This window comes from Rhinolophus sinicus, linkage group LG06 (assembly GCF_036562045.2).
Source record: "Rhinolophus sinicus isolate RSC01 linkage group LG06, ASM3656204v1, whole genome shotgun sequence".
NCBI lineage: Eukaryota > Metazoa > Chordata > Mammalia > Chiroptera > Rhinolophidae > Rhinolophus > Rhinolophus sinicus.
In genome coordinates, this window is record NC_133756.1 from 119,078,762 (window position 1) to 119,097,965 (window position 19,204).

Consider the following 19,204-nt stretch of genomic DNA (forward strand, 5'->3'; position numbering starts at 1 on the left):
TGTAGTTATATAAAACTGGTATTTACTGTTTAGACACCAGTCTCTGTAACATTTTAAAATGTTATTTACAGTTTTGCAGTTTTAGATATATTTGAGTTACTTAAAAAGTCATTTTTGTATAGTATTGCCCCCTCTTTAGATGTATAACAATATTAGGATTTGGGATTCTTAATATATATTATATTATTTTAAATCACTTCTAATCTTGTAAACAATGAGATTCATATTTTAGATTATTTTTAAGCTTGTAGGTTTAATACTGGAATATTAATACACTAGATTCAAGTTGTATAAGAATTAGTAAAATACTAGGTTTATAAGAGAAATAGGAAAGAAAATTTACAGTTGAATTCCTCATTGACAAACTTCATTTGTTTATATCATGATGATTCATTAATTTTTTAATATACTTTTATACTCATTTATATTTATTACACATAAATAATATAGAAGCTCCCTAATTATGAACAGAATAGATTCAGAAAAGCTTAGGTGAGTCCAAAATGATCCTTCATAAGTGAATGCTAACATTTTCATTTGATAGCAGGCAGAGTTGATAACACTGGTCTGTGGGTAGCTTTCTTTACATCTATGAAAGTTTGTAAGACATGAAGTTTGTTAGAAGAAACATTTCTACATATTTAAAATGTTGTGCTTTTTTTGTAAATCAATTCTTTCATGTTTTTTTTGAATTTGGATTATATTGGGCCTACAATATGGAAAAACAAAACAAAACTCCACAGAGTTTTATGTAAGAAGACACACTCTTTTCTTCATTTCAGCCACATAAAGTTGCAGCAATCCATAGGATTAGAACCTAAAGGAAAATGTTTGTTTTACAGGTAAAATTTGAAAATAATGCATGGCTTTAATTCTGTATTCTTTAGCTTACTGATTTCATACTAAACAATCAGCTTTATTCCTGATGAAGTACAGAAAATGTTAGTAGCCACTAAAACCTCTCTGTTTTCTGCAGGATTACTTTTCTAGGGATACTAAATTATTAGGACTCTAAAATATGGTAGTTAAAAGCAAATTGAGTTCAGATTGAATGAATTTACTTTCTAAATAACTAATGTTCTTCATATATTACATCAATAAGTATATTTTCAAAAAGTATGTAAATCAAGTAACTTTCCTACTGACTGACATTATAATTTCAAAGGTGCTTTTTTTTACAGTTGGCATCAGTTAAACAATTTTCTTTTTTTGCTGATTAGACTTCTACCTTCAAGTAATGAATGAATTGTAAATAAGAGCACATTTAGAAAGCAAACAATTTGTATTTGAGAAAGCTCCAATAGATGTCTTATAGATTCAGCTCTTATTAATGGCTTTCTGTAGGTGGGGAAAAGAGTGGTTTGTGAGGTAAAAAGTGTTCATATAGACATACAAGTAAGTGGGTTTTCTCAGCCATCATGGATATACAACTAGTTTTTACCATAAAATAAGTAGTAATATGTACAAAATCTCCAAACAGTACCAAGGCTGTGCAATAAAAACTCTACCTCAGACGTCGCCCCTAATTTCCTCATCAGAGTTATATCACTATTTTTAGTCTCTTATGTTTGCATGGAGTATTTCTGGAATGATATATAAGTATACAGATACCTTTTTTTGTACAAATTAAAACACTATATATACTCTTCTGCTTTTCTTTTCATTTAGTATATCTGAGTTCTATGTGAAAATCGTGTTTAAAAAATAATTTGTAGTTCTTTAGACTCTTCATATAGTTTATAAAAGCTAGTTATTTAAGATTTTAACAAAATACAACCGTAATTTCATCATCTGAATGAAAAATATATGATAATCATGGCTACATAGATATCCATTTAGCTATATTTTTAAACTTTGTAACATCAACAGCTAATTTAATGTCTAGTTATGAAATAGTGGAGAAATCTGAGTTTAAAGTAGATTGCAAATGCCTGTCACAGTAATCACTTAATTCCTTTTAAATTTTTTATTTTTGACATTCAATATTAGTTTCAGGTGTGCAACATAGTGATTAGACATTTATATAACTTATGAAGCGATCATCCCGTTAAATCTAGTACCCACCTGACACCATACATAATTATTACAATATAATTGACTATATTCCCTGTGTTGTACTTTATCATTTAGTTCTTTTTACCATAGAAATTTGCTTACATCTAATGCAGAATGATTCTTTATCCATTTTTATTTTTCTCTAATTTACAGACTTTTTCAGAACCAGGAATTAGGTTAGTATTGGTTATAGTGTTTATAACAGGGAATGGAATTTTTAGACCCTACTCCACTAGCTGTGCAGTTAAACATTAAGAAGTATACTCAGAAACCTAGTAGCACTCATGTCTGGTGTATCATTTTTATATTTATATAGGTATAATGAAAGGAATGTTGTTTTGCTCTGTATTAGAAGCATTATTAATTTACCCTTCATAATTATTTTGTTTGTAGTGAGATGGTTCAGTCTTCAGAGCCAGACCAACCTGTATTCAAACAAATCCTGCTTAGACCTCCCGTGTTACTAGGCTCAGTGTTACTAGGCTCCCTCTCTGCATCTTAAATTCTTTGTCAATACAATGGTAATAATATTACCAGTAAGATGCTGCAATGAATATTTTGTATCAATAAATCCTTTTGTTCATGTGAAGGTGTTGCTGTGGCCAGAGAAATCTGTGGGCCAAAAGGCCCGTGCAGTTTAAATTTTGATAGTTGCTGCAAAATCACTTGAAAAAGACTATCCCAGTTCAGTGCTGTTACAGTGTATTACAGTGCCGTGTACTCTCCATAGTACTGAAGTTTTTCAGTCTTTTCAATTTTTGTCATTCTTATGCTCGTTTGTAAACAATAACGCTCTCCAAGTCTCTGGCTTCTGTATCAAATCTGGTGGTATCTTAGACATTGGAATAATATGATCATAGCCCAGATAATCTTATTGTTCAGATTTTTCTCTTAGTAGCGATTCATATTTATTTTTAAGTTTATTGGGGTGACAATTGTTAGTAAAATTACATAGATTTCAGGTGTACAATTCTGTATTACATCATCTATAAATCCCATTGTGTGTTCACCACCCAGAGTCAGTTCTCCTTCCATCACCATATATTTGGCGATTCATGTTTTTATGTAGCTTATGTATTTGTTAGTGTGTGCCATTTATAAAATGGAGAGTCCTTGAGTCTAGGTATATATATATATATGTGTGTGTGTGTGTATATATATATATGTGTATATATATATATATATACACATATATATATTTAAACATCCATCTATTTTAAACAGATTATAATTTCAGTTAATCATAATTCCATGGCTTCTCATTAGTTTGTGGCATGCGCTCTGGTTACTTTAATTTCAACTATAACCAGAAACCCTTTGTTTAAATTATATATAATTTTTTTTCTTTACAAGTACAATATGCTCTAATATTTAGTACCTTTCAGGTACCTTGGTTTATAATTCTCAATATTCATTATCAAGGTATGGACTATAGATCTAGAAGATCTAAGCAGGTATTACGGTTCACCTTATTTTCTTAATATTTGATTCTTTCTCCTAGAAAGAAAATACTGGGAAAATCCATTTAAGTTTTGTTCTTATCATTGCATTACTATTTGAAACTTGCTACTTTTTTGTGAAGCACTGTTTTTAACCATAGGCATCCTTGACATTTATGAAAATAAGTTAAAGTATGGGCTAATGAAATAGATAACGTTAAAATATACGTAGATGTCGGCATCCCCTGCCTCACAAGGCTTGCTTTGACTGAATTTTCATTCTCATTCTTAACCAAGGCCACATTTAACACTTAAGACCTTTTTATGGTCAACTCTTACTACAGATAAATTGAATGGTTTTCTGTGAGTTTAAAGAGTAGGCTTATCTGGTCAGTTTGAATTGCAGAGGTTTAGTATTTTAGTTGGTAGACACGTTTTGATGACATTTATCTGGTAGCTTCTATACTTTTTTAAAAACTTAACATAGACTCTAATTTAATTGATGTCATTTTTTGACAAAGAGGTTTATTTTGGAGCTGTAGCTCTTAAGTTTATCAATTTGTTTAAAAAACATTCTTGAATGTGTTATAAAGGATACTATGACAATTAGAAATAATGTAAACCACCCTCAATAGGGCCTGGCTCCTTTGGGGACCCAGTCAATGGCAGGTATTGTTTTATTTTACATACTAATTTTAACAAGTAGCACTGTGGAATTTAGAACCTTATGATATATGCATAGTACTTCTTGGCTCCTCAGGAGGGCCTCATATTAGGACTCTGCTTTTGATCCTGATTAAGTTTTAATACTTCTTTTTTTATAGAATCCCAAAACAAAAGAACAAATTGAAAATCTGTTACGGAATGGAATGAACAAGGAACTGCGAGATCGACTTTGTTGCCGAATGACTTTTGGGACTGCAGGACTTCGCTCTGCTATGGGGGCAGGATTTTGCTATATTAATGACCTTACAGTGATACAATCAACACAGGTAAGTATTATAAAGTATTATACATACACTCTTTGTAACTGTTGTTTTTTTTTTTTTTTCCTTGTAAACTAGGTAGAGCCTTTCTAAAAAACGAAAACAAAAGCAAAACCTTAATATTCAGGCTCTTGTAAGTGAAAAATGTAGAACAAATTCTGACCTTTGATTTGTCTTAGAAGTCATTATGTATCTTAATTTACGTATCTTAGGTCACAAACTAACTTTCTGACTAAGAATTACTTTGGTTGCCATTGTCCTTCTTGACAGTTTATGTTGCATTTGAACCAGGAAATGGATATTGATATTTGCAATTAATACAAAGAAACAAATTTAGAGTACCCTTATTGGCATAGGGCCATTGATAAAGGTTAACCAGAGTATTTGGAAAATTTAGTTGAAAATATTTCCTTTTAATATGGTTCTCCATATCCATTTGAGAATTCTTTAAGACAGTGTGTGATATGATACAACTTATTTTATTTCTCCCAATTTTTATGCAATTTAATCTGGAAACAAATTAACTTCTCTTTCCAGTGAATCATCCTCACTGCTTCAAGGAACTATACTTTGTTTGAAGGCCAAAATACATTTAGCATATACTGAAAATAGTTCTGGACTAGAGAAATGTTCCGTAGTCATAATTCTAATTGATACTGCCAAACAGTAAATCATCTTTAGCTTTGTAAGGGAATTCTCTAAAGCCAGGGGCTAAAGTAAGAGACAGGGAAGAAGGGATGATAAGATGATTGAATAGGTAGGATCCAAGGGCCCTCCCCCCAACCTGCCCCCCATCTCCTTTGTCCTTCATCCAGAGATGCTTCAGTTCATTTTTATATATTGGGTTTCCTCTTTTTTTTTTTTTTTAAGGTTTTATTGAGGAAGGGGAACAGGACTTTATTGGGGAACAGTGTGTACTTCCAGGACTTTTTTCCAAGTCAAGTTGTTGTCCTTTCAATTTTAGTTGCAGGGGGCGCAGCCCACAATCCCTTGCTGGAGTTGAGGAATCGAACTGGCAACCTTGTGGTTGAGAGCCCACTGGCCCATGTGGGAATCCAACCGGCAGCCTTCGGAGTTAGGAGCATGGAGCTCTAACCACCTGAGCCACCGGGCCGGCCCCTATTGGGTTTCCTCTTAAGCTTTCATTTTAAATGAAGATTCCTTGACTTTACAAAAAAGGGTGGAGGAGGTGTTTGAAAATCAATTTCTGTAGAAGTGCAGAGATTTATAGGAGGTGAGATTCTACTGTGTGAAGTGGAAACGCCAGATGGAATCTCATTGTTCAGCCCTAGCCCTTTTCAGAATCTAGGTATAGGGAGATAAGAGAAAATGGATTTTCATACCAGAGAATAATATGAGATTCTGTGAGGTTTTAGAATAGTGTCATCATTAGAAATAAGTTTGTGAAACTAGACAATTTGGAAACACACACACACACACACACACACACACACACACGGAGTAGCTTGGGAAGAATAATTATACTTGAAAGCCATGGAAGAAGGGTCCAGAAGTCACTGGGGCTTCATCTGGTGCTGCCACATAGTTACTTTAATAATGCCTGCCATATAGTAGGTCTTCAATAAATCAGTATAACTGAGTTGTAGTTGAATGAATGGCCTTGGGCAAGTCATGAAATGGGTCGTCAGTCTTACTCTGCCTGCCTTTTGAAGAGATGTTGAAAGACAGAGACAAAAGTAGAAGTGGCATCTGCATTTCTTTCTTGTTAGGGTTGTTATAAAGGTGAACCTGGCAACATGTGAAAGTAGTTTTAAAGGACTGTAACAATATGAAGTATTATTTTTAGAGATGAAAGTATTAAAGTTAGCAAATAATTCATAAGATTGTTAAATGGTTTTAGCTATTAGTGTGATGCTTTCAGTATTAAATATTTATTTCATTTTTTTCTCACCCTTGACTGCAAATTTTCCTAGTTTATGAGATTTTCTTTCTGTGAGATTTTAAAACCAAGGAATTACAAATGTGATCGGCCATCTTGAGAAATGTTCTAATGAAGGTTTATGTTACTGATTAAAAATGTTTGTGTCATAAATAGGTGAAATCTTTTGGTTAGCTTCGGTTTTAGGATTTAGCAAGGCCTAAAATGGTCAAAACTCTGTTCTCCAGAGCCTTAAGGCGAGAAACAATTTCTTTTGGCTCTTCCAACAATTTTCTTTAGCACACTGACTCTCTCATGTCCCATCTTCCCCCCCCCCCTCATGTTTTATGTATGGTACTGGATTTAAGAGTTACTTAATTGATATTTCCGTGGTATTAAATGTGTCTGAAACTCCAGGAAATAAATGTTTTTCATCTCACCTTTGAGGATTGAATGGTATTGTTCCCACATTGGTAAACATGGGCAGAAAGGCGGAAGCCAGGTCCCCAGGAGCCCATAATCTGCACACTCCACATAAAAATAATGGATTTTAAGTTGTAGAAAAATGCAGGCATTAGTCAGGAACTAATGTTTTGTATTTATCTGCTTCAGGGGATGTACAAATACCTTGAGAGATGTTTCTCAGACTTCAAGCAGAGAGGCTTTGTCGTTGGGTATGATACCCGGGGGCAAGTAACTAGCAGCTGCAGCAGCCAGAGGTACATTGTTCATTGTTTCAGAGATTAAGATGGATTGGAATAAAACCTTAATTTTTTCCCCCCAGTAATAGGATTTCTGAAACAGGAAACTGTCAAATAGAAATGCAATCACATGCTTATGTTTATTTTAGAGCTGAAATAGAAGCATTTAAAGGATAAGCTTCATAGAAAGGAGTAACATTTCAAAATATTTAGAGTTAGTATTTAGAATGGCATCATGGTTTATGTTAGGACATTAACATTTTGGCAAAGGCACTGGATAGGAGTAAAGATACAGCTTGTATTTTCTCATTATGGTCCCATTTGATTAGTTTGAGGGTATTTTCACTCATAGATAATCATGATATACTGATACTTTTTTTTCAGGGGTAATTACGCATATTGTGTTTATTAAAGTCTCTTATTAGGTTGGTGCAAAAGTAATTGCAGTTTTTGCAATTATTTTTAACCTTTAAACCGCAATTACTTTTGTACGAACCTAACACATTTTTACATTCTTTTTGCTTTTGGGGGGTTTTATTTCTTAGTTAAAGAGCCATCAAAAGATGAGTGAGGAAAAAAAAGAAGAAATTAAAATGTCAATTCTCTTCATTACTAAGCTCCTTTCAAAACATTTGTGTAAAGTTTTTAAGTTGGAGCATGAAGCTTAAATAACCAGTGATTATCAGAATTGGTTGTATTAGGCTACTATATATTCAGAGTAATTGTAATATGAAACACTTATTTTGTGGAAGGTGTGCTTTTTTTAAAAGAATGGTAAGACTAAGTGAAATCTCTCTTTCTCTCTCTCTCTCTTTTTTTTTTTTTTCAGACTTGCTAAACTTACTGCTGCGGTCTTACTGGCCAAAGATGTTCCTGTGTACCTATTTTCAAGATATGTTCCTACACCTTTTGTAGTAAGTGTGTTGTGTTACTGAAAGCAAGAGACCTATATCCTACCCTTACATATTCTCCCTTCTGATTGTATAATGTTGGATAAACCTCAGTATAAAATATGATGGATTAGGTGATTTCTAAATTTAGTTCCGGCTCTAATGTTTTATGATTATATTCACCACTCATATCTCTAGAGTCTAGTGGAGTGTCTGGCATGTAGTAGGTGCTCATTAAATATTTGTTAAAGGAGCAAAATACTAAGAAATGTTTGTAGTACTGAGCTAAATGAGATTTGGGGAAAAGCCATTTAATCTAATAGTTAGATGGTTATTGGTAACCTTTAATTAGAAGTGAGCCCCACCCAATGAACCTGGAGTTGATTTTTGAGATTTTAGGCAATTTATATCCTAACGTCTGTTCCTGTTATTTAATCAAAGGTATTCTCATGTCAAATGTATGAGTAGCTAGAAAGCAAAATGGAATTATGATGTTAATTGTTTTTTCAGCCATATGCAGTCCAGGAGCTCAAAGCAGTTGCAGGTGTAATGATTACTGCATCTCACAACCGCAAAGAAGACAATGGCTACAAGGTAAACCTTAGACTCCTGCTCTTGGCTTATTTTCATAGTTCTTATTCTATTTAAATAATATGTGCTGAGTATATATTCTACAGTGAGGAGCAGGGCTAGACATTGGCGAGAAAGATAAAACCATTGAGGCCAACCCTCAAAGAATGTGTATCCCTAATGGCTTTTAATGACTTCCCAAAACGGACTATTACAAAAGTCTCTTCATTGTTCTCTTTACGTCTGTCTCACTGCCCTTGATTTCCCTAGCCTATCCTAAGTCCATCCTTTCAGCCATTTCAGAGTCATATTGTACCAAGAACATGAGGAATGAATGGGAGTTTGCAGGAAGAGCCAGAGGAATGATACGTTGGCCTCACTGTCCTCTGCCTTCAGCCTCCTGCCAGGGCTTCCCATTGGTCATAGAACATTTGATGTGTCAGCCTCTGTGGCAGAAAGCAGGGTGGAGAAGGGTGAATAGTGGCTCTGGAGGGGCAAACAGAAGATACACAGCACAGTATTGAACCAGTGTCTGGGCCTCCTGAGTGATGAATCCATGATCTTATATTTGTTTTTCTTCTTGTGTGGGAGGTCTCCAGATACACTGAGTTCTGTTCTGGTGCGGAAAATAAGATTTAGTACTAATCTAAGATTTTGGCTCTGGCCAGCTAAGTGGGTAGTGTTACCATTCTCAAAGGCATGGAAGAAGCATGATTAATTCAGTTTTGGACATGCTAAGCTTGAGATATTTGTGAGTCAACTGGGTAGCAACATCCTGTAGGCAGTTGGATCTATAGATCTTCTGCTCAGGGGAGAAATCTGGGCTGATGTTATAGGTTTTGTGGTCACCATACTCGTACGTATTAGAGCATTTGAGAGTATTTGGAAGCCCTTTACTTGGATGAGCAGCCCAGAGACAGTATATAATAGAAAAACAGGTCCAAAAGGGGTCCCTACAGAATATCAACTTTAAGGGAATGGAGAAAGAAGAAGTGCTGGAGATAGGAGAAAGACAAGAAGAGACTAGTGTCATAAAAACAAAGGGATAAAAGAATTGCAAGGAGGGAAAGGTTAATTGTCAAGAGATCCAAGAACCCAAGTCTCCTCTGAGCCTCAGGTTTCTGTATCCAGCTGCCTACATGATATCCACTGGGACTTCTAGCAGACATCTCAGCATCAGTGTCTCTAGAACAGCGGTCTTGATTCCCCCACAACCTGCCACGTACACACCCAAATGTGTTCCTCCCAGTCTTCCCATCTCTGAATTGATGCTACCACCCCCCGCAACCAAAAACCAAAAATCATTCTTGATGACTCCTTTTTCTTCACTCCTAACATTTAATCCACTAATATATTCTACACATTCTACATCTGACATATATGTTGAATGTGTTTACTTCTGTCCATATCTTCTACCTCCACCATTCCAAAGCATTGTTGTCTTCTGTCTGAACTATACCATCCTAGCCTGCAACCTGGTCTCTTCCCTGCTTCCGTTGTTCTCCCCTGCAGTCCTTTTTCCACGAATTGGCCAAATGATCTTTGAAAATATAAATAGGTCATGTTACTTCCCTGCTTAAAATTCTTCAGTGGCTTCTCATTCTTTGATTAAAACCCAGCTCTTTACCTTGGGGCTTACAGGGCCTCTGTCTCCTGCCGACCTCTTCAAGCTCATTTCAACCATCGTTCCTCTCCTGTGCTCACTACCTTGCAGTCATCTGCCTCTCCTTTCTGTCCCTCCAATTCCTCCAGTATACCAAGCTCTTTCCCACCTCTGAGCCTTTGTAATTGTTTTTTCCTCTCTTTGGATTGCTCTTCCCCAAATCTTGCAGACTGGCTTATTTTCATCCTTCAGCTTCCTGCCTGGGTGTTGCTTCCTTGAAGAGACCTTCCCTGGCTACCTTATCTGAAGTGGCTTGTTTATTTCCTTCACAGAACTTACCACTATCTCTATTTATCTGCTTCCTTTATGATGAATTATCTTGTTTGTTTATTGACATGTGTGTTTGACCCTCCCCACCCCTATTCCCCATAAGCTCATGGGTGGAGGGACTTACTCTATTTTCATATTCATTGCTGTTGAACATACTTGTCACATAGCAGACCCTCAAAGACTTCTTTTTCTTGAAATATAAGCACAAGGTAAAAAGTATAAAAGTTAAAAAGCCTAAAATGTTAAACAGTAAAAAGTATCTCGCCTATCCCTTTCCCCTAATACCCCTTTCAAAAGCAAATACTCTTTCCAGTTTTAGTTTCCTTCTAGAGATAGTCAATGCATGTGTAATCATATATATACAGAGGGTGCCAAAAAAATGTATACACATTTTAAGAAAGGAAAACTGTATTAAAATTGTAATACTCAATATATACTGATAACAAAACACGAATACAAATCATGTTCGACTTCTGCAATTACAAGAGGTGCTCAAAGTGGTTACTGTCAGTGTCCAGACACTTCTGATTACAGTGAACTACTGCCTGAGCAAAATTGACCAAAGTATCCACTTATATACATTTTTTTGGCACCCCAGGTATATTTGTCACTCCCTCCTTTTTTTCCCCCATAAATGGTAGGAGACTATATACAGTGTTCTGTACATTGCCTTTTTCACACAACAGTGTGAAACAGTCTTGGAGATGAAACATTCTCTCCATTGATCAATAAATAGAAATGTCTGCCTCATTCATCTTTAAAAACCTATATTGAATCCTAATTTATTTTAACCAATCATCTGTTAATGAACATTTCATTTGTTTCTGACCTCTGCTACGTATAAACAATGCTACGATGAATGTTCTTCTACAGATATCTTTGTTCATATGCGCCAGTAGATTTATATAGTCAGTACAGAAGAGTATGGGTTGGGTTTGAAACCTACCTCTGCAACTCAGAAGCTTTGTGACCTCAGGCACGTTACTTAATTTCTCTGTATATTAGTTTCCCCATCTACAAACTGGGCATAATAATAGAACCAACACCATAGGGTGAGAGTAAGGATTAAGGGAGATTATATAAAATGCCCAGTATAGTGTCTGGCTCTGATAAATGCTCAGTAAATGTTAGCTGTTGCTTTTGTTCTTATCATCTACAGCTGCACTGGCCAGTGTGTCAGCCACTAGCCATCTATGGCTATTGAACACTTAAAATATAACTAGTCTGAATTGAGATGTGCTGTAAGTGTAAAACATACACCAGATTTTGAAGACTTAGTACAAAAAAAGAATGTAAAATACCTCAATAATTTTATATTGATTAAACATTGAAAATACAATATTTTTGATATATAGGTTGTAGAAAGTATATTACAATTAATTTCACCCATTTCTTTTTATGTTTTAAAATGTGGCTACTAGAAATTTTTAAATTATGTTAGTGGCTTGCATTTGTGGTTCACATTATATTTCTATGACACTGCTGATCTAAAGGATAAATTTCTAGAAGTGAAACTTCTGAGTCAAAGGGAATATGATAGAAAATTTGTCATTCTCTATTCAAGGTAGTTGTACCAATTGATAACTCTCACCAGCATCATATGAGGGTCTTTATCCACACTTTCCATTGTTATCAAACTTTTGATCCTTGCCAATCAGATAGGTGGAAATGTTATTAAGTTTAATCTTCACCTGTCTTATGAATGAGGTTGAGCATCTTTTCATTCATGTACAAGATGTTTGTGTTCCCCTTCCTAAGAAGTCTGTCAAGGGTTTTGCCCATTTTTCTTCTGGATTGTTGCTCTTTTTCTTGTTGATTTGTGGCAACTCTTTATATATAAAAGTAGCTCTTGTTCATTTGTTTTGCAAATACTCCCCCCCTGCCTCGTATTATCATTTGCCCCTTTTATTTTACTTATATTTTTCCATGCATAATTTTATGGTATTTTTTTTTTCTATTTTGAATAAAAGTTATTTTGGCATTTATATTGGTATCACATTTCATTTGTAGATTAATTCAGCAAGCTTCAATATTTTTCTAACATTATTGAGTCTCCTTATCTATGAACAGGATGTATCTTTCTGTTCTTTCAAGACTTCTTTTAGCTTCTTTAGTAACATTTTAAAGATTTTAAAAAATAGATCACATTCCTTTTAATGTTTATTCCTGGGTGTATTTTGTTGCATGGATTTTTCTGTTACTATGTCAGGTAGGGATACTTTCTGGTAGGTTTAGAAAACCCAGAAAAGTGGTTTAAGCTGATAGGAGTTAATGTTTCTCACATAACAAGAAGTTTAAAGGTAGACGGCTGCTGACGTGGTTTTATAGCTCACTGATGCCAGGCCTAGCATCTCTGCAGTGTTTTTGGCCTTTCCCTTCAGTGTGGTGATCATATAATGTTTGCTGTTCCTCTAGGCGTCATGTCCACATATAAGGCAAGAAAAAGTGGGCAGGGAGAAAGGCCAGAATTTTTTTTCTCATGTTTTATAAAAATGTTCATGGTGAGCTTTCAGCGCCTATGGATAGAATCTTTTTTGTGGCTTGAAATGTGGGAACATCTTCAGAGCACTTTTTATTTTATTTTATTTTATTTTTTGTTTTAATTTATACAGGAACCTCAGGATTTTCACTGACTGGGAGCAATTTCTATGTTAATGTAGACCTCAGATTTGACTCTTTTTAAGTCACCCGGAACCCAAGAAAAAACCAAACATGCTTCCTCATCATCTTTGTGTAATAATGGGCAGAACTTTCTCTTCTGTATTTCCACTGAGAGGGGGATCTCAGCTCCAGGTTCCTGCCTTCCACATGGGCACCACATCTCAAGAACCAGATAAATGGACGGTTTCCAAGCCCCAGGCAGCCACAGTATCAGCCCACAGCCTTCTCACTCTGGTTTTCAATTCTTTCCCCTTTTCCCCACTGTCTGGAGTTTTACCTTTCCTTCTTGTGAACTAAGCTATTCATTTTAGATAATATTTTTTCTACTTTATCTCACATTTTGAGGAGTTTATAGAGTGAGAATTCTCAGGTCATCTAGTCTACCATATTGCTGGGCACAATACATAATACATATTCAAATGTATTCTTCTTCGTTCAGGATGCAATAGAGGGGATTCATGTCATATACATGGTAGAAGTCAGTACAGATATTCTCTAAGCAGAGTGCCTTCTAACTTTGAGATCCTGTGAATTACAGAAATACGTTTTCTTGCTTTTTTTGTTAACTGTTCCTAATGTCTTGTTGATCAAACTACTTAAACTGACAACTTAATGAAGTATATTTTCATTAAATACTGAAAATACATATACTAAAATGTATATGGGATAATTAACATATTAATTGTATTTCCTGATATAGATTTTATTTGATGTGACATAAATTCTACTTTAATTTATAACTGAAAAATAATTTCTTCTTTATCACATAACAGAACCACTTTATAATGCTAAAATTTCATAATAACCAGTTTTATGGCTATTCCATGGTTGCTCAGATTATCTTTAGTATATAGTTGTATATGATTGGATACTATGGTATATACATATTATAATGTCATAATGATACCCTGATTACTTGTATTGTCTAAAAGAGCAAACAATACATGATCATTTTGGAATCATTACCATCAATATCCTTTGGTATTTATTAAGTTAGCCCCATGTTGACATTTTCTACTTGATTAATTTGGTATGCTTCTTTATAAAGTCAAATATCTCTACTGTAGCTAAAAAAATATATAGCCAACATTTGAAGTATTTATAACTGTATTTACCTATTCTCCAGGTTTATTGGGAAACGGGTGCTCAAATCACATCTCCTCATGATAAAGAAATTCTGAAATGCATAGAAGAATGTGTGGAACCCTGGAATGGTTCCTGGAATGATAATTTAGTGGATACCAGCCCACTGAAGAGAGATCCTCTGCAGGACATTTGCAGGAGCTACATGGAAGATCTGAAAAAGATCTGTTTTTATAGGTAACCAAGTCGGAATATAGGATAGTGTTACCTAAGAATAAGATAAACAAATAAGGGAGAGAAATAGGGATAAAAATATATTGGCTGTTTATCATATTAAAATTATAGCTGAAAAGAACAATTCATAACATAGTAGTCAAAAACGGGAAATAATCCAAACATCCATCCACTGATGAATGGATAAATAAAATGTGATTATATCTATACAATGGACTATTATTCAGCAGTAAAAAGAAATGAAATATTGATGCATACTACAACATGGAAAAACCTTGAAAACATTATTCTAAGTGAAAGAAACCAGTCACAAAGGACCACATACGGTATGAGTCCATGTATAATATGAAATGTCCAGCAAAACTATAGAGACAGAAACAGACAGAAAGTATATTAGTGGTTGCCTGTGGCTGGGAGGAATGGGAGGGTTGGGGAGTGGCAGCTATGGGTATGGAGTTTCTTTTTTGGGGTAATGAGAACGTCCAAAATTGATTATGATAATGGTAGAAAAACTCTGAATAATATAATGAAAGCCATTGAATTGTACACTTTCAATGCATGAATTGTATAGTATATTAATTACCTCTCAAAGCTGTATAAAACAATGGATAGCTAAATATATGTATTCCCTCTATATAAGATCAGGAAACTTTCTCTAAAATTTTGTTTTTCCTTTTCTAGTTCCATAGTTCCATAGCTATTTCATAAGTAGCTAACACTATTGCTAGATGGCATCCTGACTTGCTGAGTATATTTTCCCTATCCTACAAAATAAATTTTAACTTTTTCTCTATCTTATTTTAATTATATTACACACAAGTAATGAGTTTTATGATTGATTGAATGGTGATTTCCTTTACAGGGAACTGAACTCAAAGACCACCTTGAAATTTGTACATACATCTTTTCATGGGGTCGGACATGACTATGTGCAGTTGGCTTTTCAAGTGTTTGGTTTTAAGCCTCCAATTCCGGTACCAGAACAAAAGGATCCTGATCCAGACTTTTCTACCGTTAAATGCCCAAATCCTGAAGAAGGAGAATCTGTGCTGGTATATTTTTCCCCTATATTTAAATTATTATTAATGTATTAAACTTCATCAAATAGATAGAACTCCTAACAATTCAAAGATTACTTACAAAAGAAAAAACCACTTTAGTTTACATCTTTCAAATTATATTGGAGCCATATGTTCTGTTTCAATTGAAATCTCTGTGGTGGATATCTCTACCTCTAGGCTTATTTTAAATTCATCTGAACTATATTTCTTCTAAAATTCATATCATTAACATTGTACCTACACTTAGGAATGCTAACACTGAATTTAATGTCTTCAATACAATTCAGCTCTTTGGCTCACTCTTTCAGGAACTTTCCTTGAGACTGGCAGAGAAAGAAAACGCCCGGGTCGTGCTGGCCACAGATCCTGATGCTGACCGACTGGCAGTGGCAGAACTTCAGGAGAAGTCAGTAGAACCTGTTATTTGATTAAAAGCTTAAACTTTGAAAAACAATTTTTGATTTTAAGTCTTACAGGCTCATTGGAAATAAAAAATAAAAAAAGAAAAATCTCCTGTAAACCCAGAGAAAACCCCCTAGGTTAATATAACATTTCCATTCTATATTTTTTCTATTCAAATATTTAAGATATATTTGTCTTTATAAAATTGTCATCACACTCTATATAATTGTATATCTTGATTATTTTCCACTTAATATTATACTGTGAGCATTTTTCCCTGTCCTTAAATATTGTTTAAAATATTAAATTTAAAAATGGCATAATATCCCAACAGATTTCTTTATCAATGTAATCATTTCCTAATCTTGGTTCTTTGAGTAGCTATGTAGTTTTGCCACGATGAAGTTGTGACAGATGTCCTTACATAGAAAGGACATCATATTATTAACTTCTTTTTCTCATTAAGTAGGAGAATAAAAGTAACAATGTAATAATTTTTCCAAAGGCATTGCTACTATTCCTACCCTAAGCTTACCCCTGATCAGTTAGAAAAGTAGTAATAAATGTTTTCTCAGAAATCTCATACAGTAATTTTTGGGTTTTCCTATGTGAAAGATGGTAATTATAGGTCTTAGGGTCAAGAAGCTTTGATGAGAAGTTACAATGACTTGAATCTTCATTCTCTCTGCAGTGGTCATTGGAAAGTTTTCACCGGGAATGAGTTGGCAGCTCTGTTCGGGTGGTGGATGTTTGATTGCTGGAAGAAAAGTAAATCAAGAAATGCTGATGTGAAGAACATTTATATGTTAGCCACCACCGTCTCTTCCAAAATTTTGAAGGCAATTGCACTTAAAGAAGGATTTCATTTTGAAGTAAGAATAGATCTTATTTGTGTGCTACTTTTCTAAACCTGTTTCTATAAATTAAAGTCATCTCCCCTCCAAAATGGACTTTTATTGATTTCATTTATAATTCCCACTCTTTTTCCAATTCTGTTAACACTTACTTCATCTTTTTCATAGGTTAGACACTTGAGCCAAATTCATCCAGTGTGCAAATTTCTGAAACTAAGATAAGATGGTCTTTAAAATTGCACTAATGCTTATTATTCCATACAACAGTATCTGGTTTTCATACTGAGAAAATCTGGCTCCTGATGATCTCATCAGTAACAGAAAATCCACTCCAAAAAAATTGTAGTTGTCATCGACCCCCTATTTAGGCTGTTCAAGTACAGTCTTAAGAAACTTTAAGTAGTCTTCTAAGTTGCAAATTGAGACCCAATGGTTCTGCATCCAAAAAACAAATAACGCCTCTTTCTCAGCACAAATCGTTACCCTCTGTGAGCCTCAGGCAGTTAAGCCGACCAGTTTTACAGCTACTTGGACTGATATCAATGAAGTTGCTTTTCCTCTGCCCTTTGCCAGATATCAGTGAAAATGTCACCTCTGGGCATTTTTCTTGAGCCACAGTCAAGCTACAGGTCTTAACACTAATTGGCTAAATAAAAGAAAATTGTGTCTGTCTTAATGAAATAGAACTTTCAATCTCAGGCTTTCTAAAATACAAATATCAAAATAGAAGAAATTGAAAATGTAGTCAAGCCTAAGATTCTGAATTACAATAATGTTAACATTTTTCTCATTTATATCTATGGCAAGAAAAACGTGTAATGAGTACAAAAGAGAGAAAAGAAACGATTCTAAACACCAATATTATAAATTTGCTTCCTTGTTTTTATTGTTGGACATGGGGGCAGTAGATGGTTTTGGCTTTTATTTTATTTTATCCAGTGAGGAAGTAGAGAAATGAATTAGGAATCTCAAGTTAGTAATGGTGAGCTCTAGAGTCAGGGTGTATCACATGCTCTTTCTGTTGACTAAAATAGTTCATGTCTATAAAGTGAACAATAGCTCATCAGATGAAAAGTCCTTAAATCTAATTAGCAAAGAAGGACTTGATGTTATGCATGGTAAGGAACACTTGGTTTAAGCATATGCTCGGATAATGTTGAAAATGCATCATTAAAAAGCTCGTGGCCTTTGATTACTCAGGGATACTAAATCACAACCTTCATAGGTACTCTTAGTGCTTATAATACAGCTTACAGGGCAGTTCCTTAGAAGCAGTGTAATTGAGCCCTGCCTTCCTCTCTTAAATGCCGCATATTCTTGGGTAAATTCACTGAACCTCTGAGCCTGTTTCAGCAACAGAGTTTTTGTGAGCATTAAAAAAAATGATGTAAAGCTCTTGTTACAGTGTGTGATAAATAGTAGATGATCGTAATATGTGTATGTGTTGTGTTACTTTGTGACTATATGCATCACCACTTGGTGTAAATCCCTATTACTGTACTTGGTAAGTAGTAGGTCATCCACCGTGGCAGTATATGCATCTATGCACTTTATGACTGTATGTTTACCACTAGATGAATCTTATGGACCCGAAACTAACAGAAGATCACTATGAGAGTATTAAGTAGTGCGTGTAGTGATAGGCTTTTCTCTAGTATGTGTTTATGAGAGTCACTTAACTAGAGTGGCCTCCTCTGCATTTCAGGAAACATTACCAGGTTTTAAATGGATTGGAAGTAGGATAAAAGACCTCCTGGAAAATGGGAAAGAAGTCCTTTTTGCATTTGAAGAGTCTATTGGTATGTAGTAAATATTAAAATCTTTGAAATTTGAATGAGAGCATTTTTTTTTAATGTAGTAATTCTATAGAGAGGAATGTTTGTCTTCTGGCTTTGCATTTTGAGTTGTGGAAAAACCACAGAGAACTCAGAAATATGTGGATGTATTTCTCATTAGAAAAAAAAAAGGCCTTTAAAGCTCCCCTAAATACCTTTGGTATCAATGGGTTTCATCTATTACTAGGCTTGTAAATTCATTGGTCCTTTTGGAAAGATCATTGAAATTATTACAGGCTTAAGTTTTTCTCAGTTTTAAAGGTGTTTTTGAATTCTCAGGTTTTCTGTGTGGGACTTCTGTTTTGGATAAAGATGGGGTGAGTGCAGCCGTGGTTGTTGCTGAGATGGCATCCTACCTGGACACGATGAATATAACATTGAAACAGCAACTGACTAAGGTTTATGAAAAGTGAGTCCTACTGTTAGGAATTTCACATGCTAAATTTTTAATCTTTTGTCATACTTTTAGCTTTCTAAATTTGTTTTCAGTTCTTTCTAGAAAGTACTAAAATTGTCTAAATGAAGGACTGCCACTTTCTACATAATAGTATAATTCGGCTTATCTTTAATAAACACTTTTCTAAAGAAGTATCTGAAATCTGATTTTAACACTTTAAATCT

General features: G+C 34.5%; 1 protein-coding gene across 1 annotated transcript in view; it reads left to right on the forward strand.

Annotated features, from left to right (window-relative positions):
• PGM2L1 (phosphoglucomutase 2 like 1) overlaps nucleotides 1–19,204 on the forward strand; it is a 47,853-nt gene that overhangs the window by 18,157 nt on the left and 10,492 nt on the right. Inside the window, exons 2-11 of the mRNA XM_019744395.2 lie at nucleotides 4,319–4,486; nucleotides 6,972–7,078; nucleotides 7,890–7,974; nucleotides 8,461–8,544; nucleotides 14,241–14,434; nucleotides 15,294–15,483; nucleotides 15,801–15,898; nucleotides 16,586–16,766; nucleotides 18,454–18,547; nucleotides 18,863–18,992. Of these exons, the coding sequence (XP_019599954.2) occupies nucleotides 4,319–4,486; nucleotides 6,972–7,078; nucleotides 7,890–7,974; nucleotides 8,461–8,544; nucleotides 14,241–14,434; nucleotides 15,294–15,483; nucleotides 15,801–15,898; nucleotides 16,586–16,766; nucleotides 18,454–18,547; nucleotides 18,863–18,992 (1,331 nt within the window). The remainder of the gene's footprint in view (nucleotides 1–4,318; nucleotides 4,487–6,971; nucleotides 7,079–7,889; nucleotides 7,975–8,460; nucleotides 8,545–14,240; nucleotides 14,435–15,293; nucleotides 15,484–15,800; nucleotides 15,899–16,585; nucleotides 16,767–18,453; nucleotides 18,548–18,862; nucleotides 18,993–19,204) is intronic.